At 37.9% G+C, this 24825-nt stretch overlaps 1 protein-coding gene across 2 annotated transcripts; it reads right to left on the reverse strand.

Annotated features, from left to right (window-relative positions):
• Positions 1-654: 654 nt before the first annotated feature.
• Positions 655-11410, reverse strand: LOC131307440 (uncharacterized). 2 transcript variants are annotated; one of them, XR_009194130.1, is made up of 2 exons: positions 10538-11410; positions 655-2378 (listed from the first exon to the last, which is right to left on the reverse strand). XR_009194130.1 is itself a non-coding variant. In XM_058333936.1 (2 exons), the coding sequence occupies exons 1-2, from the start codon at positions 3440-3442 to the stop codon at positions 2294-2296; spliced, it is 312 nt and encodes a 103-aa protein (XP_058189919.1). In that variant the 5' UTR covers positions 3443-3707; the 3' UTR covers positions 655-2293. The 2 variants fall into 2 exon arrangements, 1 of the variants encoding a protein (XP_058189919.1); XM_058333936.1 differs by lacking the exon at positions 10538-11410 and adding an exon at positions 3216-3707.
• Positions 11411-24825: the final 13415 nt, after the last annotated feature.

Consider the following 24825-nt stretch of genomic DNA (forward strand, 5'->3'; position numbering starts at 1 on the left):
AGTAAGTTAGCAGGTTGGGTCCAAAGGCTGTCTATACCCTGAATTCCAAACGCGCCCCCCGCAGGGCTCGAACCTACGCCTCCATTGGAGAAGCAATGCCTCACACCAACTACACTGCACTGGGTTTGGCTGTCACTATAGTTCAATAACCAACTTAGCCACAAAAAAGAAAACAAAAAATCATGTCAATACATTCAAGGACCAGCCTTCTTCTCCACTGAAATGATGTTTTAGATTGCCAACATCAACTAATAACAAAAATGAGAGGTGAATTTGCTGTAGTCTAAACCCTCCTTAAGTTTTTGTTCAGGGATTAAATAAAGGTCATTACGTATGGGATTTCGGATCTCTGATATAGTTATTTACTTGCGTATCGGCTAATACGCACCGGTACGGTCTGATATCAGCCAGCATTTGGCCATACCACTGATACCCGTGTGATTTAAAACCCTAGTTTTGGTTTTGCTCATCTAATCAAAGTGCGAATGAGTTCCAAGTATAATTACATCAGGACACAAGCATTAGAAAGCATAATCACTTTCATTCAAAATAATCACTAGTCGAGTGTAGCCCATATCAGAATTACCTAAAAAGTTTTTAAGATATACACGGGCTTTTTTGGGGCTTGCGGCTAGTTCAATGACGACAAATTATGTGGGACAAAAAACAATTGTGATATATGTACCCAATGTATGATTACATAGTTTAAAGCAGTTATAATCGAATCAAACAGCGAGTGAGTGCATTGTGCCATTCAATCCCCCTTGCAATCAACATTATAACCCAACACTATCGGATTCCAAACAAGAATGTTTCCAAAACCTTCACATTCATCCTCAGCTAATGTTCAAGACTACAACCAATCCCTCAGGGAACTTCTTGAGCAACTTGGAAAGATCATCATCTGATAGGCTTCAAACTCCTCAAGTAGTCCAATGTTTCATTGACAAGTTCATATGTTGGCACATCTTTCTTCCTTTCTTCCCCCCAGTAAGGCGAATGGATCTGGCCAAATGCTTTTCCCAGTATTTTGTTTTCCTCCTCAACGCTAAAGTTAAATGCCAAACGGGCTTTGTCTTCATGCATCCCATGTCTTCCTTTCTTCCCATTTCTTTGATGGTGAAATGGAGGTCCAAGCTGATATCCGTCAACATGAATAGTTGTGGTTGCTAAATACAGCACTAGCCCAGTAGCCCACTCCCTCACGTTATGATATCAGTGGAGGTTTCAAGAAAACATATGACATGTTGAACTTGGTTTTTGGCAAATAATGACGGGCATTATTCATGCACAACCATTAAGAAAAACACATTCAAGAAAGGAAAGCAACATAATGAAACAGGAAAACAGGCAATAATGATCTAAATAAAATGCCAGTTTCTACATCAACCCTCCAATTAGTATCTCCCTTTTTTGGTCATACCTACTATTTAACATAAGAATCCAAGGAAAGCTAGAAATATCTAAGACTCGTAAATTACCATATCCAAAGATAACTGGATACATATCCCCCCCAAAAAACCTGTCAAAAAGCTGCTCAATCCAGCAGTCATTCAACAAAACAGCAGCGACAGATGTCTCCCAACTTCATAATTTAAAACCTCACACTGCATTGAAGGAACGGTGGAGTCAAAATTATGTGATTTCCAACTACATCATAATAGAGAATGAAAAGCTCATTGTACCCCGAGCACAACACATTATGTAGCTAGATGAAATCACCTTCCCGATGCCAACCTGTTTATTCCACAGAGATCTGAAAAAGCTTGCCAGCAAAGGCTGTGGAAAGTGAAACACAACTTGCACAACCCAAATACCACAAGTTCCACAAGCAGTTATGCTTTATATTTCAAAAAACAGAGTTAGAGTGTGTTAGTAGGATTTACTCCACATTGTAAGAAGTAGCAGTAGTAGAGAAAGGCAATAGCTCACATCCATGAAAAAGTTCATATCAATTTAACACCTCAGAATTTGAACCGCTATATATACCAAGATGAGCTGCACAATAATAAGGGTACTAACAAATCATAGTCATAGATAGTGTCACGGTGAATTCGTTTCTCAACTAAACCAAGAGCCCGAATACTTAACCGAAACTGAGTAATCCACGAAATCTACTTCAACCAAAACCACAAGTCTAGTTAACTAAAACCAAGTCACGAGACCCTTAAACAAATGTATACCCACCATGAAGCATTTAAACAGAAGCAAAAGTCAGACCATCACAAGTCATTGATTGACAAGGGCGAATCTTGGACACACACGTTCAGTATCACATTCCAGCAGCCTGAACTCAACAGAAAGCAGAACCAAAACTCAAACAACCATGAGTCAAGTTTCTCCAACCCACCACGCATTCAAGGTTCTTCAAACAAATCCTGGAGCATACCAAGAAAACAAGAAAAACTAAAGGTAGATCAACAGTGGTTGCAACATGCATGAAGGAACACAGAGAGACAAGGAGCCCCTGACCATTATATGAAAAGAAACCAATGAGATACCTTTTCTAAAATCCAGAACTATGAAATTAAAGAAAAAAACTAGCATCAATTAAAGAGATTTCACGAACAAATCAGGAGATGAGCAAACCATGAAAATAGGAGAACCAACAAATGTTAGTATGATTTGGTGGTCTACTTTGCTCAGTCCTTTCACCAACCCTTCTGAAACACAATAACTAGCTACCTATTTGAGCAATGTAGACCTAGAATTCCAACAAGTTCAATTATTTCTTAATTTATTTTTTTAAATTAGCAAGAACACATGCAAAGATTGTAAATTAGCTAAACAATCAATTAACAGATCATACACCAATAAATACAACTAACACGTAAACATCTTAAACCATCACTACATCCAAATTACCAACAAGTTTATCAGGGTTGTCATAGAAGAAAGAATAGAGCATGCTATTGTAAAGAAGTCACATTAGATTAGTTTGGTGATTAGTTTAGTTAGTTGCCAGCTGTCGAGTTGTAACAGAATTCTGGTAGAGGGGGTGCTGCATTTATAAGCTGAGTTCTGGGTTTTGTAATACAACAACGAGATAATACATAGCTCCTCTTTCTCTCTCTCTATTGTATTTCTTCTCTCTAGTTCTTGATTTCATTTGTATATTTCTTTGACTTTTCCTCCAAAACAGAGTCATTACATTGCTGTAAAAAGAATATTGAGGTACATCAAAGGGTGCATACATCAAGGTCTATATTTTGTACCTGGTCCTTTGCACATCACAGGATTTAGTGATGCCGATTGGGCTGGGGATTATGTCGATAGGCGTTCTACCACTGGTTTCTGTTTGTTCTTGGGCCCCAATCTGATCTCTTGGTGTGCTAAGAAACAACATACCGTGGCTCAATCTTCCACCGAAGCTGAATACAGGGCTTTGGCACAGACTGCAGCTGATGTTTCTTGGATTCAGCAACTCCTCCTTGATGTTCATATTGCTGTTTCATTATCTCATGTTATCTGGTGTGACAATCAGTCTGCCATTGCTTTGGCATCTAATCCCATCTACCATGCTAGAACCAAGCATGTCGAAGTAGATTATCATTACATCAGAGAAAAGGTTCTCAGTAAACAGATATTAGTTCAGCATATTGGTACATTGGCTCAAGTGGCTGATATTTTTACAAAGTCTCTACCTGTGGATCGTTTTCTTTTCTTAAAACACAAACTCATGGTCATGGCTACTCCCATGCATTTGCAGGGGGATGTAAAGAAGTCACATTAGATTAGTTTGGTGATTAGTTTAGTTAGTTGCCAGCTGTCGAGTTGTAACAGAATTTTGGTAGAGGAGGTGCTGCATTTATAAGCTGAGTTCTGGGTTTTGTAATACAACAACGAGCTAATACATAGCTCCTCTTTCTCTCTCTCTATTGTATTTCTTCTCTCTAGTTCTTGAATTCATTTGTATATTTCTTTGACTTTTCCATAGCTATAGTGAAAACTTAATACATGGCTCTTAGTCAGATTCGACAAAACATGCAGGTTAATGCATCAAGTGTGAGACAATACATACCCAAACTTCTCAGTCCTACATTCAGTGTAAAATGACCATATATGCTGTAACAAAAACTAGAATCCACTAAGATAACCATTCAAAGACCTTTCTTGCAATCTATCATCACAATAAGGCATCCCGAATTCGTTGTCCACAGTATTACCGGCTAAAGCATCATTTTCTAAAAAATATGCAAGAGTTTAGAAAATAAAAATTCAAGTAGAAAACTCATAAATTAAAATGTTAGCCCATAAACAAGAACCTAGTTTACCCAAAATTAGCTTCTCTTTCTCTAATCTTTGTGGCCACAAGGTAGAATGACTTGGGGATGAATTCGGGAAAAGCCTCCAAAAGCAATCTCAATGTGGTGAGAAGTCGGCACCGACGCACCGTCACTACCAAAACAAAAAGTTGTTACCAACTCAAAAAATACACACAAAACTCAAAAAAATGAGAAATTTGCCTTTTCGGAATAATGTTCCAAAGTGTTTCTATGATACTTGAAAATTCCGAATCATTTTTTCTTGTAGTCATTCTTATTCTTTTGATAACTACTCCTCAACGGTCCCAAATCCAACTTCACGTAACTTATGCTGCCTTCCTTTTATCTACAGGAACTTAGTGAAAAGTAACAAAGATTCATATACATCAATATTTATTTCAAAAAAATCCCACAATTTGAAAATCAATTTTATCTTCATTCCATCATTATAGAAGGCATCATCACCCTATATAAAGTAGGCCTTATCCCAACAAAAAAATACCAGGACAATAAATCTTATGGAAATAATGAAAAAAGAGACGAAAGTATTAGAAAATAAAAGGACAGAACAAACATCTTACCGTAGAGTTTTTCGGGATAGACTTTGAGCTATATCACAAAGTCGACAAAAAAAGTAGCAAAACTGCTAGCTGAGGACCAGTCTCATAGTTTCAATTTCCTCGACAAGATTCCTAAATAGACCAATGTCGTCGTTCAATACGTCTTCAATCTCGAAGTTCATTAAATTGTCTTGGCATGGGTTCAACAACAACATCACTAACTACATCGTCCTTACTTGATATTCGAATACCTTTTTCAACATAGCCATGGTATTGATTTCTAGTAAACATAACCGTCCTCGAACAATCGCCCCCTTACTTACAAAAAACCATCAAATATTACTTAGAACAAGATAGGCAAATAAGGTGCATGAACCTAACAAAAATTGCATACTGGACAACTTGACGGACTTTATCCGACAAACCTACTATACTGGTCCCATTTAAGCTCATCTCCCATTGCTTAAAATCCGACTTGTTTAACCATTCTTGGAAAGCCGACTTGTTTTAACCATTCTTGGAAAGCATGTGGTGCTGCCAAGTTGTCAAGTCGGGTTTTAAGCAATGGGAGATGAGCTTAAATGGGACTAGTGTAGTAGGTTTGTCGGATAAAGTCCGTCAAGTTGTCCAGTATGCATTATTTGTTAGGTTCCCGCACCTTATTTGCCTATTTTGTTCTAAGTAATATTTGATGGTTTTTTGCAAGCAAGTGGGGGATTGTTCGAAGATGGTGATGTTTACTAAAAATTAATACCATGGCCATCTTGAAGAAGGTATTCGAATATCAAGTAACGGCAATGTAGTTAAGGTGATGATGCTAACCCCACGCCAAAACGATTGAATAAACTTCGAGTATGAAGAGGGATTGAAGAACAACATTGGTCTATTTAGGAATCTTGTTCAGAGAATTGAAATGTGAGGACCTCAACCAACAATTTTGCTTCTTTTTTATCGACTTTGTGATATAGCTCAAAGTCTATCCGGAAAAGCTCTAAGATAAAATATTTATTTATGTACTTTTCTTTTCTGATACTTTTGTTTCTTTTTTCGTTATTTCCATTAGATTTATTGTTCTGATATTTTTTAACAATGATATGGCCAACTTTATATACGGACATGCTGCCTTCTACAATGATGAAGAGAAAATAAAATTGATTTTCAAACTGTTTGATTTTTTTGTAAAAAATATTGAAGTACATGAATCTTTGTTACTTTTTACTGAAGCTCCTATAGATATGAGGAACTGACAACATAAGTTACATTACATGAAGTTGAATTTGGAGTGTTGAGCACTGTATATCAAAAGAATATGACTGCCTACAAGAAAAAAGGATTTGAGATTTTCAAGTTTCACATAAGTACTTTGGAACATTATTCCAAAGGGGTAAGTTTCTCAATCTTTTGCATTTTTTTGGATTGAGAATGTGCATTTTTCTAGCTAGTAACAACTTTTTCGAGGTAGCGACTGAACGACGGTATCGGCTTCTCACCACGATGAGATTGCTTTCAGAGGCTTTTCCCGAATTTATCCCAAAGTCATTCTACCTTGTAGCTACAAAGATTAGACAAAGAGAAGCTGATTTTGGGTAAATTGCGTTCATGTTTAAGGGCTAAACTTTTAATTTATGAGTTCTCTATTTGCATTCTTATTTTCTGAACTCGTGCATATTTCAAAGAGAAAGATGCTTTAACCGGCTATATTGTGGATAGCGATTTGTTTAGTATTCCCAAGGAATGGGCGGGATGCCTTGCTTATGATGATGAATTGCAAGAAAGAAGGTCTTTGAATGGTAAGCGTAATGGATTCTAGTTTTTGTTATGGCATATAGGGTCTTTTTATATTGGATGTGGGACTAGAAGGTTTGGGTATGTATTGACTGTGATCTGACCTATTTTGTTGAAAACTCGACTAATTCACACATACTAAGTTTCCACTATAGCATGCTCTACTATTTCTTCGATAACAACCCTCATAAATTTGTTGGTAATTTTAATTTAGTGATGGTTTTAGTTGCTTATGTATTAGTTGCATGTATTGGTGTATGATTTGTCAATGACTTAGCAGATTTACAATCTATACAAGTGTTCTTGTTAATTTTCAAAAATAAAGTTCAAAATAATTGAACTTGCTGGAATTCTAGGTCTACTCGCTTGAATAGGTAGTTTAATTAAATTGTGTATCAGAAGGGTGGAAATTGAGCAAAATTGTCTTCATTTCTTCAACATCGCGACTGATGTTCTACATGACATATGTTTTAGAGCTTGTCCATAGTTGTCACCGCCAAACCTAAGTTTGTAGCTCGGTTTCATACATTGTTTTATCATGTTTTTTATTAGGTATTTGCTCTTTATTGTGTTCCTACTATTCATATGTATGGAGTAAATGACTTTGTGGTCTATTTTAGTACTTTTTGCATAAATGTTCCTTTTATCTCTTATTTCCTATAAAATTTCTTAGTGTATAAATGTTCCTTTTATCTCTTATCTTGCTTACATGTGCAACTGGGTATTGGGCATATCGGTTTTACCCGCTATCCATATGGATATGGGTTTGGGGGCTTTCAAGTATGCCCAATTGGGTGTGGATATGGATAAATAGGCAAGCATTGAGTTTGAGGATCGGGTATGAAAAGAGTACCTTCAATCCAAACCCGACTCCTTGCCATCCATATTGGCACATCAACTCCATGATCGCGTAGCTGCAATGCCAGATCTCTTGACTTTTGAACTTCCATGTTTAGAGTTGAAGTTCGCAGGTGACGCAATGTAACTCTTTTGTTGGAAGCAATAAATACACTGGGAGAATATTTGTTTGTACTGTTCCATGACCATCGCAAGCTTTTTGGGAGTGATAAAGTTAGGCAGGCTACAATGCCACGACCAAAACTTTTAGTGCCACAACAATCAAACACACACTGACATATTTGCCCTCATTTTCTCTCTCCATTCTGTTTTTTTCACATCTCTATCATTCATTACAAGAAACCACAAGAGGTATTCCCAACCCAGATTTTTGTTTACTTCTCTGATCTAATCACTTTACCCTCTATCAATTCTTATGTCAGCAAACTTTAATTTCTTGCAAATTTTGTTCCTCTCTAAAAAACCCAGATCAAGATCAAAACATTTAGTCCATATGCTTTTCCATCACTTCCCCTTCTCTGAATTCTCATTCTTTATCTTCGGTTGCTGCCACCTAAATCCATCAGCACTACCATTGAGAAGGTTTGCTAATTCTTTGGTTTTGAGAGTTCTCCAAAGGTGTTTCGAAAGTAGATCGAACTATTGACGAAAAGTTATTGACTTGGTTAATGGCTGGATCCATGACCTATGCATTGGCGATGCGGCAGGGAAGAACAAGGGGATGATGATAGAGAAAATAGGACGTTGGGTGAGGACTGAGGAGGTACATGATGATGACAGAGAAAACTCAAAACAGGGCGTGGGGTGGGGAAGGAGGTGCACAGAGAAGACCAAAACAGATGAAAAGCCAATAAAGAGCATTGAATGTTATTGGCAAGGATAAAATAGTTGCAACAGTTTGTCTGCTGACTGAAAATCGATCATACTTCGCTGCCTTTCCGTGTCTATCACTTCATGCATGACATTACCTCCACCAAAGTAAAAATAAAAGGCTTTGTTTTGCTAGTTCAAGTAGCAGAAGTAGAAACAATCACTGGAAGGCTACCCGCACAAATTCAAAGCTACCAAAGATTGGCTTTTTGAAACGAAAGGTCCTTACTCATTCTTAATGATGCCACAAAGTTAAAACACGCATGTGCCTTAAATGTTCATCCAATCCCTCAATTTATTGAGAAAAGTCTCCCATGACCCACCACCCCTCCTGCCCACTCTACATTTTAATAGCTCGCACCCAGCAAACTGAAAAAGATTAAAGGTAACAATAACTTACCCACTCATGCATCGCAATCACTTTGAAAACTTAGAAACTAAAACTCCAACTAACTGTATCAAAACAAAAGGAAAATAGTAATAAGAGGTACTGAAATCAAGCTTAGGACAAAAAACCACAAAGAGAAACATAAATAGTGACTTTTCCTAACCCACTTGGAAATGAAGAGCAAAATAATGTCCTTCACCCTCTATCCCCTACGTAACCTTGTCACCGAGTCTAACATTGATGGGGCAAACTTGAGCGATTAAAATGCAACCTTCAATCAAACAATGCTTGAACAAAAAGCCAACAGGTAAGGAGTTACATGGACCAATAGAAAGCCAAACATTCAGTTAGGCTACGATCCACCAAATTCTAGAATTTGCATCATTCTACAATTATTTGAGCCAAAACAACATGAAGTTGAAAAGCATTAAGACTTAAAGAGTAGATGACAATAACATAAAGTTGATTGACGGCCAAAAGGAAGATATCGACATTTACGGAAACGGCCAAAAAAAAAAAGGTCACCCAATTTAAATGCTAGAAATTGTAGGGAAACAACTAAAAAGATCAGCAGTTATAAGACACCAAATATCCAAAGTGCAAAGACCAACTCTTCTCTGTCACCTGTAAGACACCAAACATACATACTGAGACACAGTTATAAGTTGAAGCTTTCTTTATCATCAAATCGAAGATAAAGTAACTTCAGTCCTTGCAACGAAACCCGCGATCCCAAATGAACAAATCAAAAGCTGAAAAAACATAAATGACGCGAATAGAATTCAAACACCATATTAACCCTTTTACCCGATTTTCTCATCTACAAAGCAAAGACTCACAACAAAGGTATACTTCCCGAAAAAATATTTAAAAAGTAGGCAAGAAAAGTTGCCACTTTATGTGGATTTTCACGTCCATCCAATTACCCCATATAGTGGTGCTAGTGATTGTAAGACTAAATTAATTTAGTCATTGTGGTGGCCCACATATTTTATATGGCACATATTGATTATGAGTTTAATAGGATTCTCCATATCTTATTTTATTCTATTGGTCAAATAGAGAAGTTGTTTCCTAAATACACTATACTTTGATGGAAAGTTAGTATCAATGTTTAATAAGGAAACTGGTCCTCTCTCTGCCTATGAAATAGCGCCTAGGGTTCCATAATTTAACGTGTGTACTAAATAGCTAGAATGCTAGAATGAAAGGCAAGGGAGAGTTATTTCAATTAATCACAGAATCGCTCAAGTTCCGTATTACTGGATCCGGGTACGCCGTTCTTGATTATTTAACTTATGCTTGATGATTGTTTTGTGATTATCACGATAGTTCTAGATTCTGGCATAACTTAGATTGTTAATTATCTAACGCCATAAAGAATAAATTTACAATGATCACAAGACCACTTTAAAAGCCCCACACCAAAAGAAAAAATACATGCTTCCTCGAATAAGCATGAAAGCATCAAACCAAACACTCATTTGATCAGGACTTGCTCAACCGGACTCGGTGCCCTTTTTCTTTCTATTTTTACTCATCCAAGAAGAATAAATTGTCCAAATTTGCACATTCTAGAAAAGGGAAAAGCAATGGATTGAAGGAACACTAAAATGGACAGAGCACCAAGTAATTCATCCACAACAGAAACGCATGAGATAGAAAGATAAAGACCAGAAGCAATTCATCCCCGGATCAGTTTCTTGCTTGGATGGACACAAACTTCATCCATGAGACAAAAGACTACAAAGGAAATCGACAGCAGAAGAAAAAAAAAAACCAGAGGAAAGCTATGCGATTAAGAAAAATACCGAACTCCAAGCTCAAACGGAGGGGTTTCATGGGAATTTGTGCTGATTCAGTACTTGTTAGCTTGAACTTCATCGCATGTTTGGGGAGAGGAGCTGACGACGCTGTTTATCCCACCACGCTGCGGGATTCTCCCACAACGGGGCGAAAAATGAGATGTAAGAAGTTTGAGGGGTTAGGGTTGGGAAATGCCATGGGGGGAGAAGATGAGAGGGTTACCGATCAAAAAAGAATCACAGCAGCGCAAATGTGGTGTGTACTAAGCATTTCCCAAAGACTTGTGCAGAAAATTAACAGGGCAATACTCGTGATCGTGTAGCGAGGAAACCAAAAATTCCTCAAATTGGCGAGAAAAAGGGGGGAAATCCCACACCCAGCAACCTCAGTGGTCAAGTCGCCATTTAAGAATTCGCTTGGAGGCCTCGCTGTGTGAGGCGAGGTTTTCTGGCTCGCTTGCTCTCACTCTCTCTCTCTCTCGTTTCTTCTACTGATCATATATCCCTCTCTCTCATCTGGATCTCATTCACGCCATTGCCGCCTGTCGAAGGCTATCGGTTTACCGGCAACGAAACGGAGGAAGGCTGTTGGTTCACCGGCGCCGGAGAAACTCCGGAGAGCCAAGGACTTGCTCTCCTATCGGAAGAACAAGCCGTCGACGAAAAGAAGTCACCGGCGACGAAACGGAGGAATTTGACGGAAACGGAACAAGGGGACTTGCTCTGTGGGTTTGAAGGGAAGAGGGCTGTGGGTTTGATCCAAAGAAGTGAAAATGGCTGTGGTGGGTTTGATTTGTGGGTTCGGAGAAGGGGAGAGAGGTTTTCCGATCTGTGGGTTTCAAGAGTTTTGGTTAGGGTGTTGAGGTAGTAAATCCTAAGAGCATCTCCGACCCACGCTCTATTCTTACGTTTGATAGTATGCAATTTCTCCAACCCATTCTCTCAAGCCTTCTCTATTTGAAAGGATAGGATTTTGATCCTTTATATTTAGAGGATGGGAGAAAATATGGATAATCTCCTCTAAAATCACTTTATGAATAAATAGAGGGTTTGTGGTTGGAGTAAATATGAATAATAATTTCTTCTAAAATCATTTTATGAATAAAATAGAGTATTTTGATACTCTCAAATAAAGTATTGAATTGAAGATGCTCTAACCACATGGCCAGAAATTAGGTTAGGCTGTTGGAGATGCTCCAAGGAATTGTAGAAAAGAGGAAACAACAACGTAGCATTTAGGGTCGTTCGATGCATGAGAATTCATGTACATCAAATAACTCCCGTCTTAACTGTGTCCAGAGTAGTCCAGAGTATTTTTTTTTTTTTTTGGTCAAACGGAATAGAAGAATTATCCATAGTTGCAGTCAAGAGTTGTGTACCTAGCATTCTAACAACACACATGATGGTGAGAAAATGGAAGAAAGAGGAAACAACGGTATTCGGAGGTGATCGATGCATGTGAATCTATGTGCATCGAACAAACTCCGGACTTAATTGTGTCCGGATTTAGCTGGAGTTACATAGAGTTGTGTACCTATGAGCATCCGCAATGTAATAATCAAAAGTAAATAATCAAAACTTGTCACGTCAGTTTTTGATTATTCATTTAGAGGGTTGCTAAAGTTAGCAATATGAAGTCACGCATTGTTACTTTTGATTATTCAAATGTCTAAATTTGATTATTGGTAGGAGGTTGCTAACTTTAATTATTACAATGTAAGCACTTTTTTAAGCACACATTTCTAATTTTAACAATTTTTTGATTTTGATTATTACATTGTGGATGCTCTAACATTCTAACAACACACATGATGGTGATATGGATCCCCATTCTTATTTGGACAATTTATAGAAATGGTCTCTCCAATTTTAACGGAGTCTTATTTTCGTCCCTCTAGCATCAATTTGGATTGTTTTGAGTCTATTGACCCTACATTTTATTTTTATACTTTCCCACATGTTTTTATGGGCAACTTTGACCAGGACGGTTCTTTACCTCCTGGAGGACGCGAACTTTCGGTGAGGGTGGCCGCAAGCATTGGGTTGGATCTTGAAATCACTGGTGTATTCTAAAACCTTCACGTGGGGGAGGTAACACTGACTTTAGAACCATGACGACACGCCTCACAATCTCGCAAGCCAGCTTTTCATATTTCCTCTGATTTCCGATATTTATATTGTCCCATTTTTTTGTGTATTCTATTTTAATTCATAGTGCAAATTCCTAACAACTTGTCTGATCTATAGCTTTGAAAGTTTATTGGTACGTTTATAATTGGTTGAAGTCCATCTGAACACCTGTGTATTTTTGTTGTATTTTGCTTTGGCTAGCACTTTGTCTTTTTTGAGAATGCTCATTCTAGGTATGAATTTTCGATAGAGTGCTGCTGTTTGCGTCAAATTCAATGTCTGGGTCTGGGTGGAATACATCGACTGGAATATATTTTTCTTCTTTTACATTAGTTGGATGATTATGTTTGACTGTGTCCATGATATTAGTAATGAACTCAATTGTACAAGTGTCACTCAAAATATAATCTTTTCCATTTTGTAACAAAAAAGACCGTTGAGTCGAGAGTGTGGGCTGCTAATAGAATGACCCAATTTATTTTAAAAACTTCGCCCATAACATTAGAGCATCTCCAATCCAATACTTTATTTGAGAGTATCAAAATACTCTATTTTATTCATAAAGTGATTTTAGAGAAAATCACTATTTCTATTTACTCTAACCACAAACCCTCTATTTTTCCCTCTAAAATTAACCTCTACCAATTCCCTCCAAAATCACCCTCCAAAAATTCCCTCCGAAATTAATCTCTGCCACAGCAAAACAAGTTCTCCTCCTGTTTTTTACTCCAATTTTGTAGACCCCATGGCTTCCACTATATGTTGTAGAACCTGTGAAATGTACTAGAAGTTAAGCACAAGTCCTGTGGAATTAAGTTGATGTTGTAGAAGTATAGACAGTGTTAAAAAATTGATATAAACGTGCAAAGGTGAAAGGATATGGTTGACATAAACAAAAGCTCATAACGATACAAATGCCATTTTAAAAGGTGAATAGTGTTATAGAGGAGATCCTCCATATTTTCTCTCATCCTTTGAATATGGAGGATCAAAATTCCATCCTCTCAAATAGAAGAGGCTTGAAAAAATGGGTTAAAGGAGTTTCATGCTCTCAAAGAAATAGAGCATGAGTTGGAGATGCTCATAGCCAAGATAAGAAGATGACCAAGAGGTCCAAGACTTCCGCGTACGCTCAACAAACTGACGATGACTTCCATCTACAGTAAAAGATACAGAAAGGTGTCTCCACCCTCCACTTTTTTTTGCTGTATAAACTTTCACGTGAAGAGAGAGGGGAAAAAAAACGCGAAAATGATATAGGCACTGCACTCCAATAATTAATCAAGACATTCTAAAAAATAAAAGAAAATAAATTTAGAATTATACTGATTTTGAAGTGTCTTCATCAATTTTAAAATGTTAATATCAGTTTCCAAAAAACCAATTGACCAAGACTTTGTAATAGGCCCTCACCCACCATGGGTGAGAAAGCGTTATCCCATGAATTTGTCTTTGATTGTTTCCAATTTGGTCACCCCGGGTGTGCCTAGCATTGTTATTAATCTTAATCTTGATTTGGGTTCCGTTTGTTTAAGCAAATATTTTACCCATTTTTTGGTGAAATCTCTCGAGCTCTCAGTTCTTTTTGTTTTTTCACGCAGACCACAGGTCTACAGGAGATTAAAGTCTCCAATTCCTTTTGAAATCCCACAATTGAAATTACAATTTTTTCCTTTGCCATTCCAAGACAACCCATGTCTAGAAAAATGTTTTGTTTATCAAGAATTATTTTCAATTACCAACCAAATACCATAAAATAGAAACGAAAAATTTCTTTTTACTGAAATTATTTTACGTGTAAAACATTTTACACTGAAAAATATTTTACTTTGAAACAAACAGAGCCTTGATGGTAGCTATTCTTAAAAAAAAAAAAAAAAAAAGACTCTGTGATGCCCAATTCCATAGATAAATTCTCATTTTTCAGAGTTTATTTTGTCAATATTCTTGATTTCAAGGAAGATGTTGCAGTGGTACACTTTTAATTATGAGCCACTCCATTCGATTATTTTTTTTTTTCAATTTGTTTGGAGCTTAGTTACATAATCTTTCAAAATGCTCCACGTTCCCGCTATCAATATTTACACTGTACTCGCACTCTCAATCTTAGCTCTCACAAATTTTAGGAGGTCAGGATGCGTTTCAAAGAGGTTTTTGCGTACGCTCGTGGTCACACACATATTTACTAAATACGTGACTTAAGTCCGGAGTGTGATTTTCACACGCCTAAATCTATCTACCTCTCTTTTTTGTGATTCATTCTTAGGACCCATTTTACTTGTTTAAATTTTCCTATATGAAAGCGTATTGTTGTAAATTTGCAGAAGGAAGACAAAAAGGTAGTACAAATGATCAAAACAGAACGAAAATGTCAATTCCCATTTTTCTGTGAATTTGTCAAATCTCTAACACTAACATGATCGCATTTACGCTCCATTTATAATTAGCTATTATCTAATGCGAAATTGTGATTCTCCAAAGGTCTCAAATTCGAAATTTTTCTGGAACTATTAGATCTTCATACGTCCCCATTGATTAATACGTTCCCATTGATTAGTCAACAGATTCTCTATCATATTAAAAGTAATACTCTCTCCGTCCCATTTTTTGGTTCCAGATAGCACTTTTTGTATCCCAAAAATATTGTCTCATTTTCAAACCAAAAAGATTATAGTTAATGAAAGTTCTATTTTACCCTTCTACTTTTAAATTAATAATACTAAAAAAATTTAAAAAACAATGATTGAAGGGTAGAATGGAAAATATGGTGATTAGATATGCAATAATAATGTTTCCTTATATTGGAATCCACTCCACACACACACACACACCCCCACCCCAACCAAAAAAAAAAGACTAAAAAATAGAGACAAAGGGTGTAAGTAAATTTTTTATTATTAAAAGTTCTGTGTTGTTATTCAATAGTAGAGCCGGCTCTGAGTTAAAGCTGATGTTGCGGCCGCTTTAAGCCCCTAAATTTTTTTGAATTTCAAGAACCCTTCATACTTTTTTTTACCCCTTATTAATAGTCCAAAAAAAAACCTCCCTCCAATTTTCGCTTTAACCCTTTCAAAAGTTAGGGCGGGTTCTGTGAATCAATGGGAACGTATTCTATCATCAACAAGTCTTGGGCATCGTTTTTTTCTCCTTTCTTTTCACGTGGAAGTCTTATAGTCAATTTTTTTTTTTCTGGTTTTACATGTAAGTCTTGGTCATTACCTTTTATCTCGTTCAATTATTTTTCTTTTTGTTTTGTCAAGTCAGTTTCACTTTCATTTCGTGCATGAAAATTTCCAATCATGTGACAATGGGTGGGCCTGCCGTAAAAAGTTAGACCAATGAGTAGTATTTTTATTTGTCTTTTTTATTCTCCAATATTTTAATTCTCGTCAAACTTATTGGTTTAACTTTTAAGGCAGATCCATCTATAATCACATTGTGGATTTTCATGCACAAAATTATATGAAAGTGAACCTAACTGACAAAAACAAAAAGAAAAATGAGTGAAAGTAATGCCCAAGACTTCCAATATTTCAATTCTGTCGAATTTTAACAGTTATTCATCTTGGGCGTGGTATTGAAAAACTAAGACCAAAAGCTAAGAATTATTCACTGAAAATGAATTTAAAAATGGAGTTTTGTTAACAGTATTGATAAAATTGATAGAACCTAATTTGTGGGTGAACACGTACCTAATTTGTGGGTGAACACGTTTCTATTTCTCATTACCTTTCCAAAGGCATATTACAAGCATTATATAAGAAAGGATTACAACTAATTAGGAAGGGATTGATTTGGAAGGAGAATAACTCTCCTACAATTATGGGATTGAGTAGTGATCCTAATTGATAAATTGCTGCGTAGAGTCCTTGGAGATCTTGGACCGCTAATACTCCCCCTCAAGATGGAGCATGGAGAGACGTAATGCCCAGCTTTGACGTCAAAATGCGAAATTGTTCGACACCTAAGGCCTTGGTGAAAATATCGACTAACTGGTCAGCGGAGGCAATGTGATGAAGCTGAAGAAGGCCTTGTTGGACTCGTTCACGAATGAGGTGACAGTCGATTTCAATGTGCTTGGACCGCTCATGAAGGACTGGATTCCGTGCGATATGCAAAGCAGCTTGGTTGTCGCAATAGAGCTTGATCGGTGAGGATAAAGGGACCGCTAAATCACTGAGTAAATTCGGAAGCCACAATAACTCGCAGGTGGTGGAAGCCATGGCCTGATATTCGGCTTCGGCGGAGGAGCAGGAGACAACACTTTGCTTTTTAGTACGCCAAGAAACCGGACTGCCACCAAGGGTAATGAAATAACCAGTAGTTGAGCGATGAGTCATTGGGCAACTAGCCCAATCCGAGTCAATGTAACTGGTGACCATGAGGTCCGAACTAGAAGGAAACAATAAACCATGTGAGATGTAGCCCTTAAGGTAGGGAAGGATACGAGTGGTAGCATCCAAGTGAGGGACCCGAGGGGTATGCATGAACTGGCTGAGCAAATTGACGGCAAAAGTGATGTCCGGCCGAGAAATAGTGAGGTATATCAGGCGACCAATGAGCTTGCGGTATGAACTCGGATCGGAGAGGGGGTCACCAGAATCAGTAGAGAGCTTGAGATGTTGCTCCATAGGAGAAGAGGCAGGGCGACAACCTGATTGCCTGGCATCCGTAAGGATGTCAAGAATGTATTTGTGTTGATTAATAAAAATTCCCGCAGTAGATCGAGCCACTTCGATGCCTAAAAAATATTTGAGCTTCCCAAAATCTTTTAACTGAAATTTACAGGATAGAAACTCCTGTAAGCGACGGATAGAGCCCAAATCGTTGCCTGTAACAAGCAAATCATCAACATAAACAAGAACAACCAGTATAGTAGGACCAGTTTGCCGAGTAAATAGAGAATGATCAGCTTGGGATTGTTGAAAACCAGCGGATAGGAGAACGGTAGACAATTTAGATTACCAATTACAAGAAGCCTGTTTGAGCCCATAAAGTGATTTTTGCAAGCGGCAGACACGCGTCTCCCCCTGTCGGCCGTATCTCGGAGGAAGGGACATATAAACATCCTTGTCGAGGTCGCCGTGCAAGAATGCATTGTTAACGTCTAGTTGGTGTAAATGCCAGTTGCAAGTGGCCGAGATAGCAAGAACACAACGGACAGTGACCAACTTGGCTACACGCGCAAATGTGTCATGATGGTCCAAACCCTCGACTTGAGTATAACCTTTGGCCACCAAGCGAGCTTTGTAGCGTTCTACAGATCCATCTGCTTTTAATTTTGTCTTAAAAACCCTTTTACAATCGATCAGTTTTTTGCCGGGGGGAAGAGAAGTAAGAATCCAAGTTTTATTGTCTACAAGTGCATTGATTTCCTTAGAAATGGCATCACGCCATTGAGCGTGATTGATGGCTTGACCATAAGAAGTAGGGTCATGAGAATTAGATCAAAGTCGATATAAAAGCAAAATGAGACGGTGAAAAGTGTGAGTAGGAAAGGAAATGACTAAGCGGATGGACCGTACCTGAAGACTGAGAGGAAGCGAGTGCCAGCACAATCTGCCATGGAAGAATTACCATTTGCTGCTCCATGAACTGAGCCATATCAATAACCTGCTTTAACAACTCAAACCACCACCAACAAACATAGTGCTAAGTATTAAATACTCCCACGATAGCCACCCACTAACTCCTTCTCGATAGAAACAACACCTTATGGTCCACTACTAAAACCCCTAATCGACTCTCAACACAGAGACTAGAACGTACTAGCTCTGATACCAAGCTGTCACGCCCCGCCCTGCAAACGACACCCAAAGTGGGCCCGAGTCGGCGCGGCCACGTGGCATTCCACACAAAAGACCACACCACACTCTACAACCAATCAGAATATAACTTAGCGGAAGACTTCTCACATAAAATAGAAATGAGTCAACGCCAAAAACTCAACTCACAAGTCATAATGAATATCCCTCTCTTCAATTAATTACAAAACATGTAGGTTAACTTCTAGACGAATCAGCTACACAACAATCTAACTAAAGACATCACCCAACACGAGTCCCAGCACTCTCCAAGGCGTTGACCAGTAGTGGACCCACGCTAAGCCACCTGCTATCTGGCAATCCAAAAAGGACAACCAGAGTGTGTGAGACATAGAAGTGCTCGATAAGATATCACAATACCCGAAGGAATATCAATAAGAATATTCACCACCAACATAACTGCAATACCCATATGAGTATATTAGTTATAACCACCACATCCGCCAAACATAGCAATCTTATCAAATAAACAACCACATAACAATAACTGAATTAATGACAGCATGAATGTAAATCACACAAGCATGCAGTGACACGTCTGCCACATTCCCATGTACCTAAGGCATTGTGTCCCGCAAACCATGCTCCCAACCTCCGTTAATTAGACGGAATGGCATACGACATGGCGTGACTCACTCCACAATCCTTTCGCAGGTACAATCAACATACAACAAGCATGCATACCATTAGCTAAGACAACATATAGCATGATATACAAATTTCCACCACATATATCCATATCAATAGCTAAACCTCGATTAGCATGATATCATTGATATATAATCACCTCCACCGCATTATTTACATATCGATAATCATATTGAAAGCTAAAATACCATAGCAAGATATATACATACCATCATAGCAATATCTTATTGAGAAGAACTATATCAGACACACTCACCTTCGATTCGACTGGAGTATGCCAAACTTACGGTTTCGACACCTCCCATCAGACCACCCTGCTACCTAGTCACAGGCTAACTCATATTAGCATACTTCTCCATTGGAATGATCAAACAAAATGTATGATAACACTCCAAAACATTTTACTAAGCTAACACATGCCAAAAAGTTAACCAAGTCACCAAACATCCCTAAGGCATTCAAACGAATGTTTAATATCAAGTTGTAGAGCTAACTAGGTATTAAACATTGCCCAACAAATACAAGCATGTCCATCTCAAAGACCCATATGTGTATCAAAGCATACATAAAGTTAGAGTAGCACTTAATCTCCAAAATCTATATGGAAACTTATAACCATTTCACCATATTTTGACCATAACTTCTTTTAGGATTAGAATTGGATTTTGAAACCTCCACCATTAGAAAGTACGTTTCGAGTACATCAATTTCGATATATAATTTGCCCAAAAAGGAGTTCGGATGAAAAAGATATGATCGTCCAAAGTTCCACAACAAATGCTGAAAAGTTACCCGAGAGGTACGGGTACCACAAAACTCAGTACCGGTACCCACCCCAAAATCGACCCAAATGTTTCAGCTCTGATCCGTCGGTACAGGTACCACCAAAAAGTGGTACGGGTACCGACTGGGTTTTCAGCGAAAATTCAGCTTGTTCATCCTCCGATTTCCAACCTTTTCTCAACTTAAATTTCATCTAAAACTCACCAAAACTTCACAAAATCATGCTCAAACTCATACATAACAAAGAGCTACTCAAGAACATCAAAACCCACGAATCAAATCAAGTTCTAAACACCAAATTCAAGAGATTTAAGACTCGATTCCTAATCTTTCCAAGAACTCCAACTCACATCCAAATTAACCCAAGCCCATCTATTCTAGGCACAAATTCAACCCTCAAACATATGATCTCAACAAATTAAATATGAAATCAAATACAAGAAAACATGAATTACCATATAGAGTTTCGATCAAAGACGATCAAGACCAGTCCTCGAGTTTTTCCCTTCTCTTCTTCTTCTTCTTCCAGCCGCTCTCTCTCTCTCTCTCTCTCTCTCTCTCTCTACGTTAATGCCAGGAAAGAAAGAGTGAGGGGATATTTACAAAATATCTCCTCTAGGGTAATTATATGGTGTAGCCACCATACCCCTAACTTATGCAATCGACTAATAGCATTTTTACTAAATACTCACAAAATATGAATTAACTCCATAAACACATAATTCAATTAAAATACGAGTTTAAAATATTAAATATCCGGGACGGGTATTACAACTCTCCCCCCCTTAGAAAATTTCGTCCCCGAAATTAGAGCCACCAGCGACAACCAAAACCAATAGGTTATCAAAACAATCTTGACTCACGATCAATCCTAGCAACATCGTCATCACAAGCAAGTAAATCGCTAAACTACGCAACTTCATAACCCATGGATATATACATCACCTTTTAACAGACGATATATAAGCACAAAACCACAAATTAGCTACTCGTTCAAATACATCATCGTAATCCACTCTCACTCACCTTCACCTCCTAGCCAAAACTCTCATTTTTCCTAATCATGTCTTAGAGCAAACAAAACATATAGAAAATTACATCATTATGATTCTCATTTTAAAACTTTCTTGTTTCACATCGACTCGCGACAAATCCAATTAAAAGAGTCTTGCAAATACTAACTCAATACCAATTCGGCCTCTCAAATAGGACTCATAACCCTCAACTTACATCACGGCACCCAACACACCTACATGCTAAAACCACTTTCATCATTTCACACAATTCCACTGTAGGAAATTTATAAGCTTATCCTTTAATAGGGTAAATTCCAACCAAAACTCCCAAACTCTCGTTAAAATCAATATAACGCAATCCCAACATCAGTACCAACTTAATAAACTCTCATGACTCCCATACCACCACACACTCTCAAAACATGAGTATGACCTAGTAAGAGAACTAAGTTTTAACCTCATACTATCAATTAGCATAGTCACACTACTTGATACACCAACGAACATCAACCTTAAAACAACATTATATGCATATTATATGATCATGTTCCACTAACCTTTTTATCACTTAGGTACACCAAACAAGCACATCCATCACACACAAACAACACCTCAAGAAATTTGTATATACTAGTATACGATCCATCCCAACACATACTAACATGAATCAACAACCCACCTAATCTTCTTAACCCTCAACTCACCACAAAACTTACTACCATCGTAGCTCAACTATCACTTAAAATTTCACATCTGACCGTAACATTCACCTATGCTTCACTTAATCTACTTCCTCTATGCATTCTCTCATAAACCCCAATGCCCTTTCCATCATTCCATCACAACCAAAATTTCAACACTGTTCCACGTCTCATTGTCAACCTAGCACCACTCCCGAATTCTATTCCAGAAATCCAAACTCAATTCTGTTGTAACGTGTCCTTTCAAAACAAGGTTAGTCCACAACATATATATCATTGATGGCATGCGAATATGACAATATGCAAGACGTGTCGTGATTTGATAGGCACGTTGCCTATTTCATCACAACACCACTAATACTCCAGTCGACTGGACTGACTCTGACACGAAGCCATAATGCATGAACATGTTATCAAATTAAACAACAATAAAGTTATACCTGTTCCATTCTCTCCGAATGGTTTTCAATAACACCAACACTCTGCCCCAGTTTCACTTCTGCGAAGTTATCCAATTTCCCATTTGACCACTACAACTGCTTATAGGCATTGCCCATTCTCTCAACACAATTCAATCCCGACCTGATTTGTATTTTCCCAGACTTGTATCATTTCAACTTGTTAACCGAACAATCCCAACCATAGCTCACCCTTGTAGTATCCAAACATTCACAGTTACCATTTGTAGCTGATTTCCCCTTCTGTTTGATCTCATTCGCCCAACATGCGATTCCCAACTCACAAATTCAACCATTAAACACACTATCGTCCCTACCTACTCCACCTCCAACAACTAATACCCCAAATTTTCTCATCTCATTCCTTATCGCTACATTTGACAACTAACTCACTAAAGTTTTCCAACTCATCTGTATATGAAATAAGACATAGAAATACTCACCAACACCTATCTCCCCAAAGATATCCACAATCACATACTAGTTCATATAGAACCAATAAAACCATCTTCACGTAACACTAAACCATTATGTTTCACATATACATAAATATTCATTTCGGTCATTTCCAACACCAAATATGAATTTATTTTCTATGACTATCAAGTGTAGTTTCTAACATTTTCCAAAGAATACAAAACCCTTCCATACGTGCTTTTAACTTTTCAACAATGTACCACATACCACATCCATAATACCATACAAGCCATGTGCGCATACACAACCAGATGCAAGTAGTACATAGATACATACTCACTACTTATTCAAAATTTCATAAGTAACGTTATAACGTTACCAAATACACCAAACTCAACGCAACACGAAACCACTATTTGTAAGATTTTCAACTTCCACCGTATTTGATCTTTTTAACTAAACAGAAGTATTCATATCCCCTTAACATTTCTTTAGGTGCTATGCCCAAAATATTACCACTCTATACGTGAACATACCCAAGTTATCCACTTTATTTAGAAAGTTTAACATTCTCTACACACGTTTAACACATTCCAAAAGTTTTCAGTTTTTACAACATTTAACACTTTTCACACCATGAACGGATAACAATCATTTTAAACTTTCTAGCAGTACATATATCTCTATGTGAGTATCATCCTCTTAGCGTGCACAAATCATACACGTACCCAATCACACACTAATGAAACCATGCTACTTCCACACACACACACACACACACCCCTTTTTTTTCAATATCTCCCAAAATTCACCACAAAACTCACAACTTTGACACTAACTTTCCAAATTCAAAATGAAACATCTCTGGCGCGTACCTCTCCAACTCTCAAGAATCTTCCCACCGCCAACTTACAATCTAGCAAGGTTGACATACCACATAACAATACAACCAAGTGCACATTATGCATTGATAATACAGTAAATAAGCTTAACACCACATCTACCGTTACTTACACCCGACGTAATTCAATATTGAAAATACCTCATAACCATATCCGACAAAGTCTGAGTTTCTTGACATGCATAAGCACATACTCTCCATAACGTCATGAACCCTCCAATCCCTTTACTTCTAACACACAAAACACGGCCCACATAAGACACCGCCAGTGCCAGCACAATCTGCCATGGAAGAATTACCATTTGCTGCTCCATGAACTGAGCCATATCAATAACCTGCTTTAACAACTCAAACCACCACCAACAAACATAGTGCTAAGTATTAAATACTCCCACGATAGCCACCCACCAACTCCTTCTCGATAGAAACAACACCTTATGGTCCACTACTAAAACCCCTAATCGACTCTCAACACAGAGACTAGAACGTACTAGCTCTGATACCAAGCTGTCACGCCCCGCCCTGCAAACGACACCCAAAGTGGGCCCGAGTCGGCGCGGCCACGTGGCATTCCACACAAAAGACCACACCACACTCTACAACCAATCAGAATATAACTTAGCGGAAGACTTCTCACATAAAATAGAAATGAGTCAACGCCAAAAACTCAACTCACAAGTCATAATGAATATCCCTCTCTTCAATTAATTACAAAACATGTAGGTTAACTTCTAGACGAATCAGCTACACAACAATCTAACTAAAGACATCACCCAACACGAGTCCCAGCACTCTCCAAGGCGTTGACCAGTAGTGGACCCACGCTAAGCCACCTGCTATCTGGCAATCCAAAAAGGACAACCAGAGTGTGTGAGACATAGAAGTGCTCGATAAGATATCACAATACCCGAAGGAATATCAATAAGAATATTCACCACCAACATAACTGCAATACCCATATGAGTATATTAGTTATAACCACCACATCCGCCAAACATAGCAATCTTATCAAATAAACAACCACATAACAATAACTGAATTAATGACAGCATGAATGTAAATCACACAAGCATGCAGTGACACGTCTGCCACATTCCCATGTACCTAAGGCATTGTGTCCCGCAAACCATGCTCCCAACCTCCGTTAATTAGACGGAATGGCATACGACATGGCGTGACTCACTCCACAATCCTTTCGCAGGTACAATCAACATACAACAAGCATGCATACCATTAGCTAAGACAACATATAGCATGATATACAAATTTCCACCACATATATCCATATCAATAGCTAAACCTCGATTAGCATGATATCATTGATATATAATCACCTCCACCGCATTATTTACATATCGATAATCATATTGAAAGCTAAAATACCATAGCAAGATATATACATACCATCATAGCAA

The sequence above is a fragment of the Rhododendron vialii genome, chromosome 11a, assembly GCF_030253575.1.
Source record: "Rhododendron vialii isolate Sample 1 chromosome 11a, ASM3025357v1".
Lineage (NCBI taxonomy): Eukaryota > Viridiplantae > Streptophyta > Magnoliopsida > Ericales > Ericaceae > Rhododendron > Rhododendron vialii.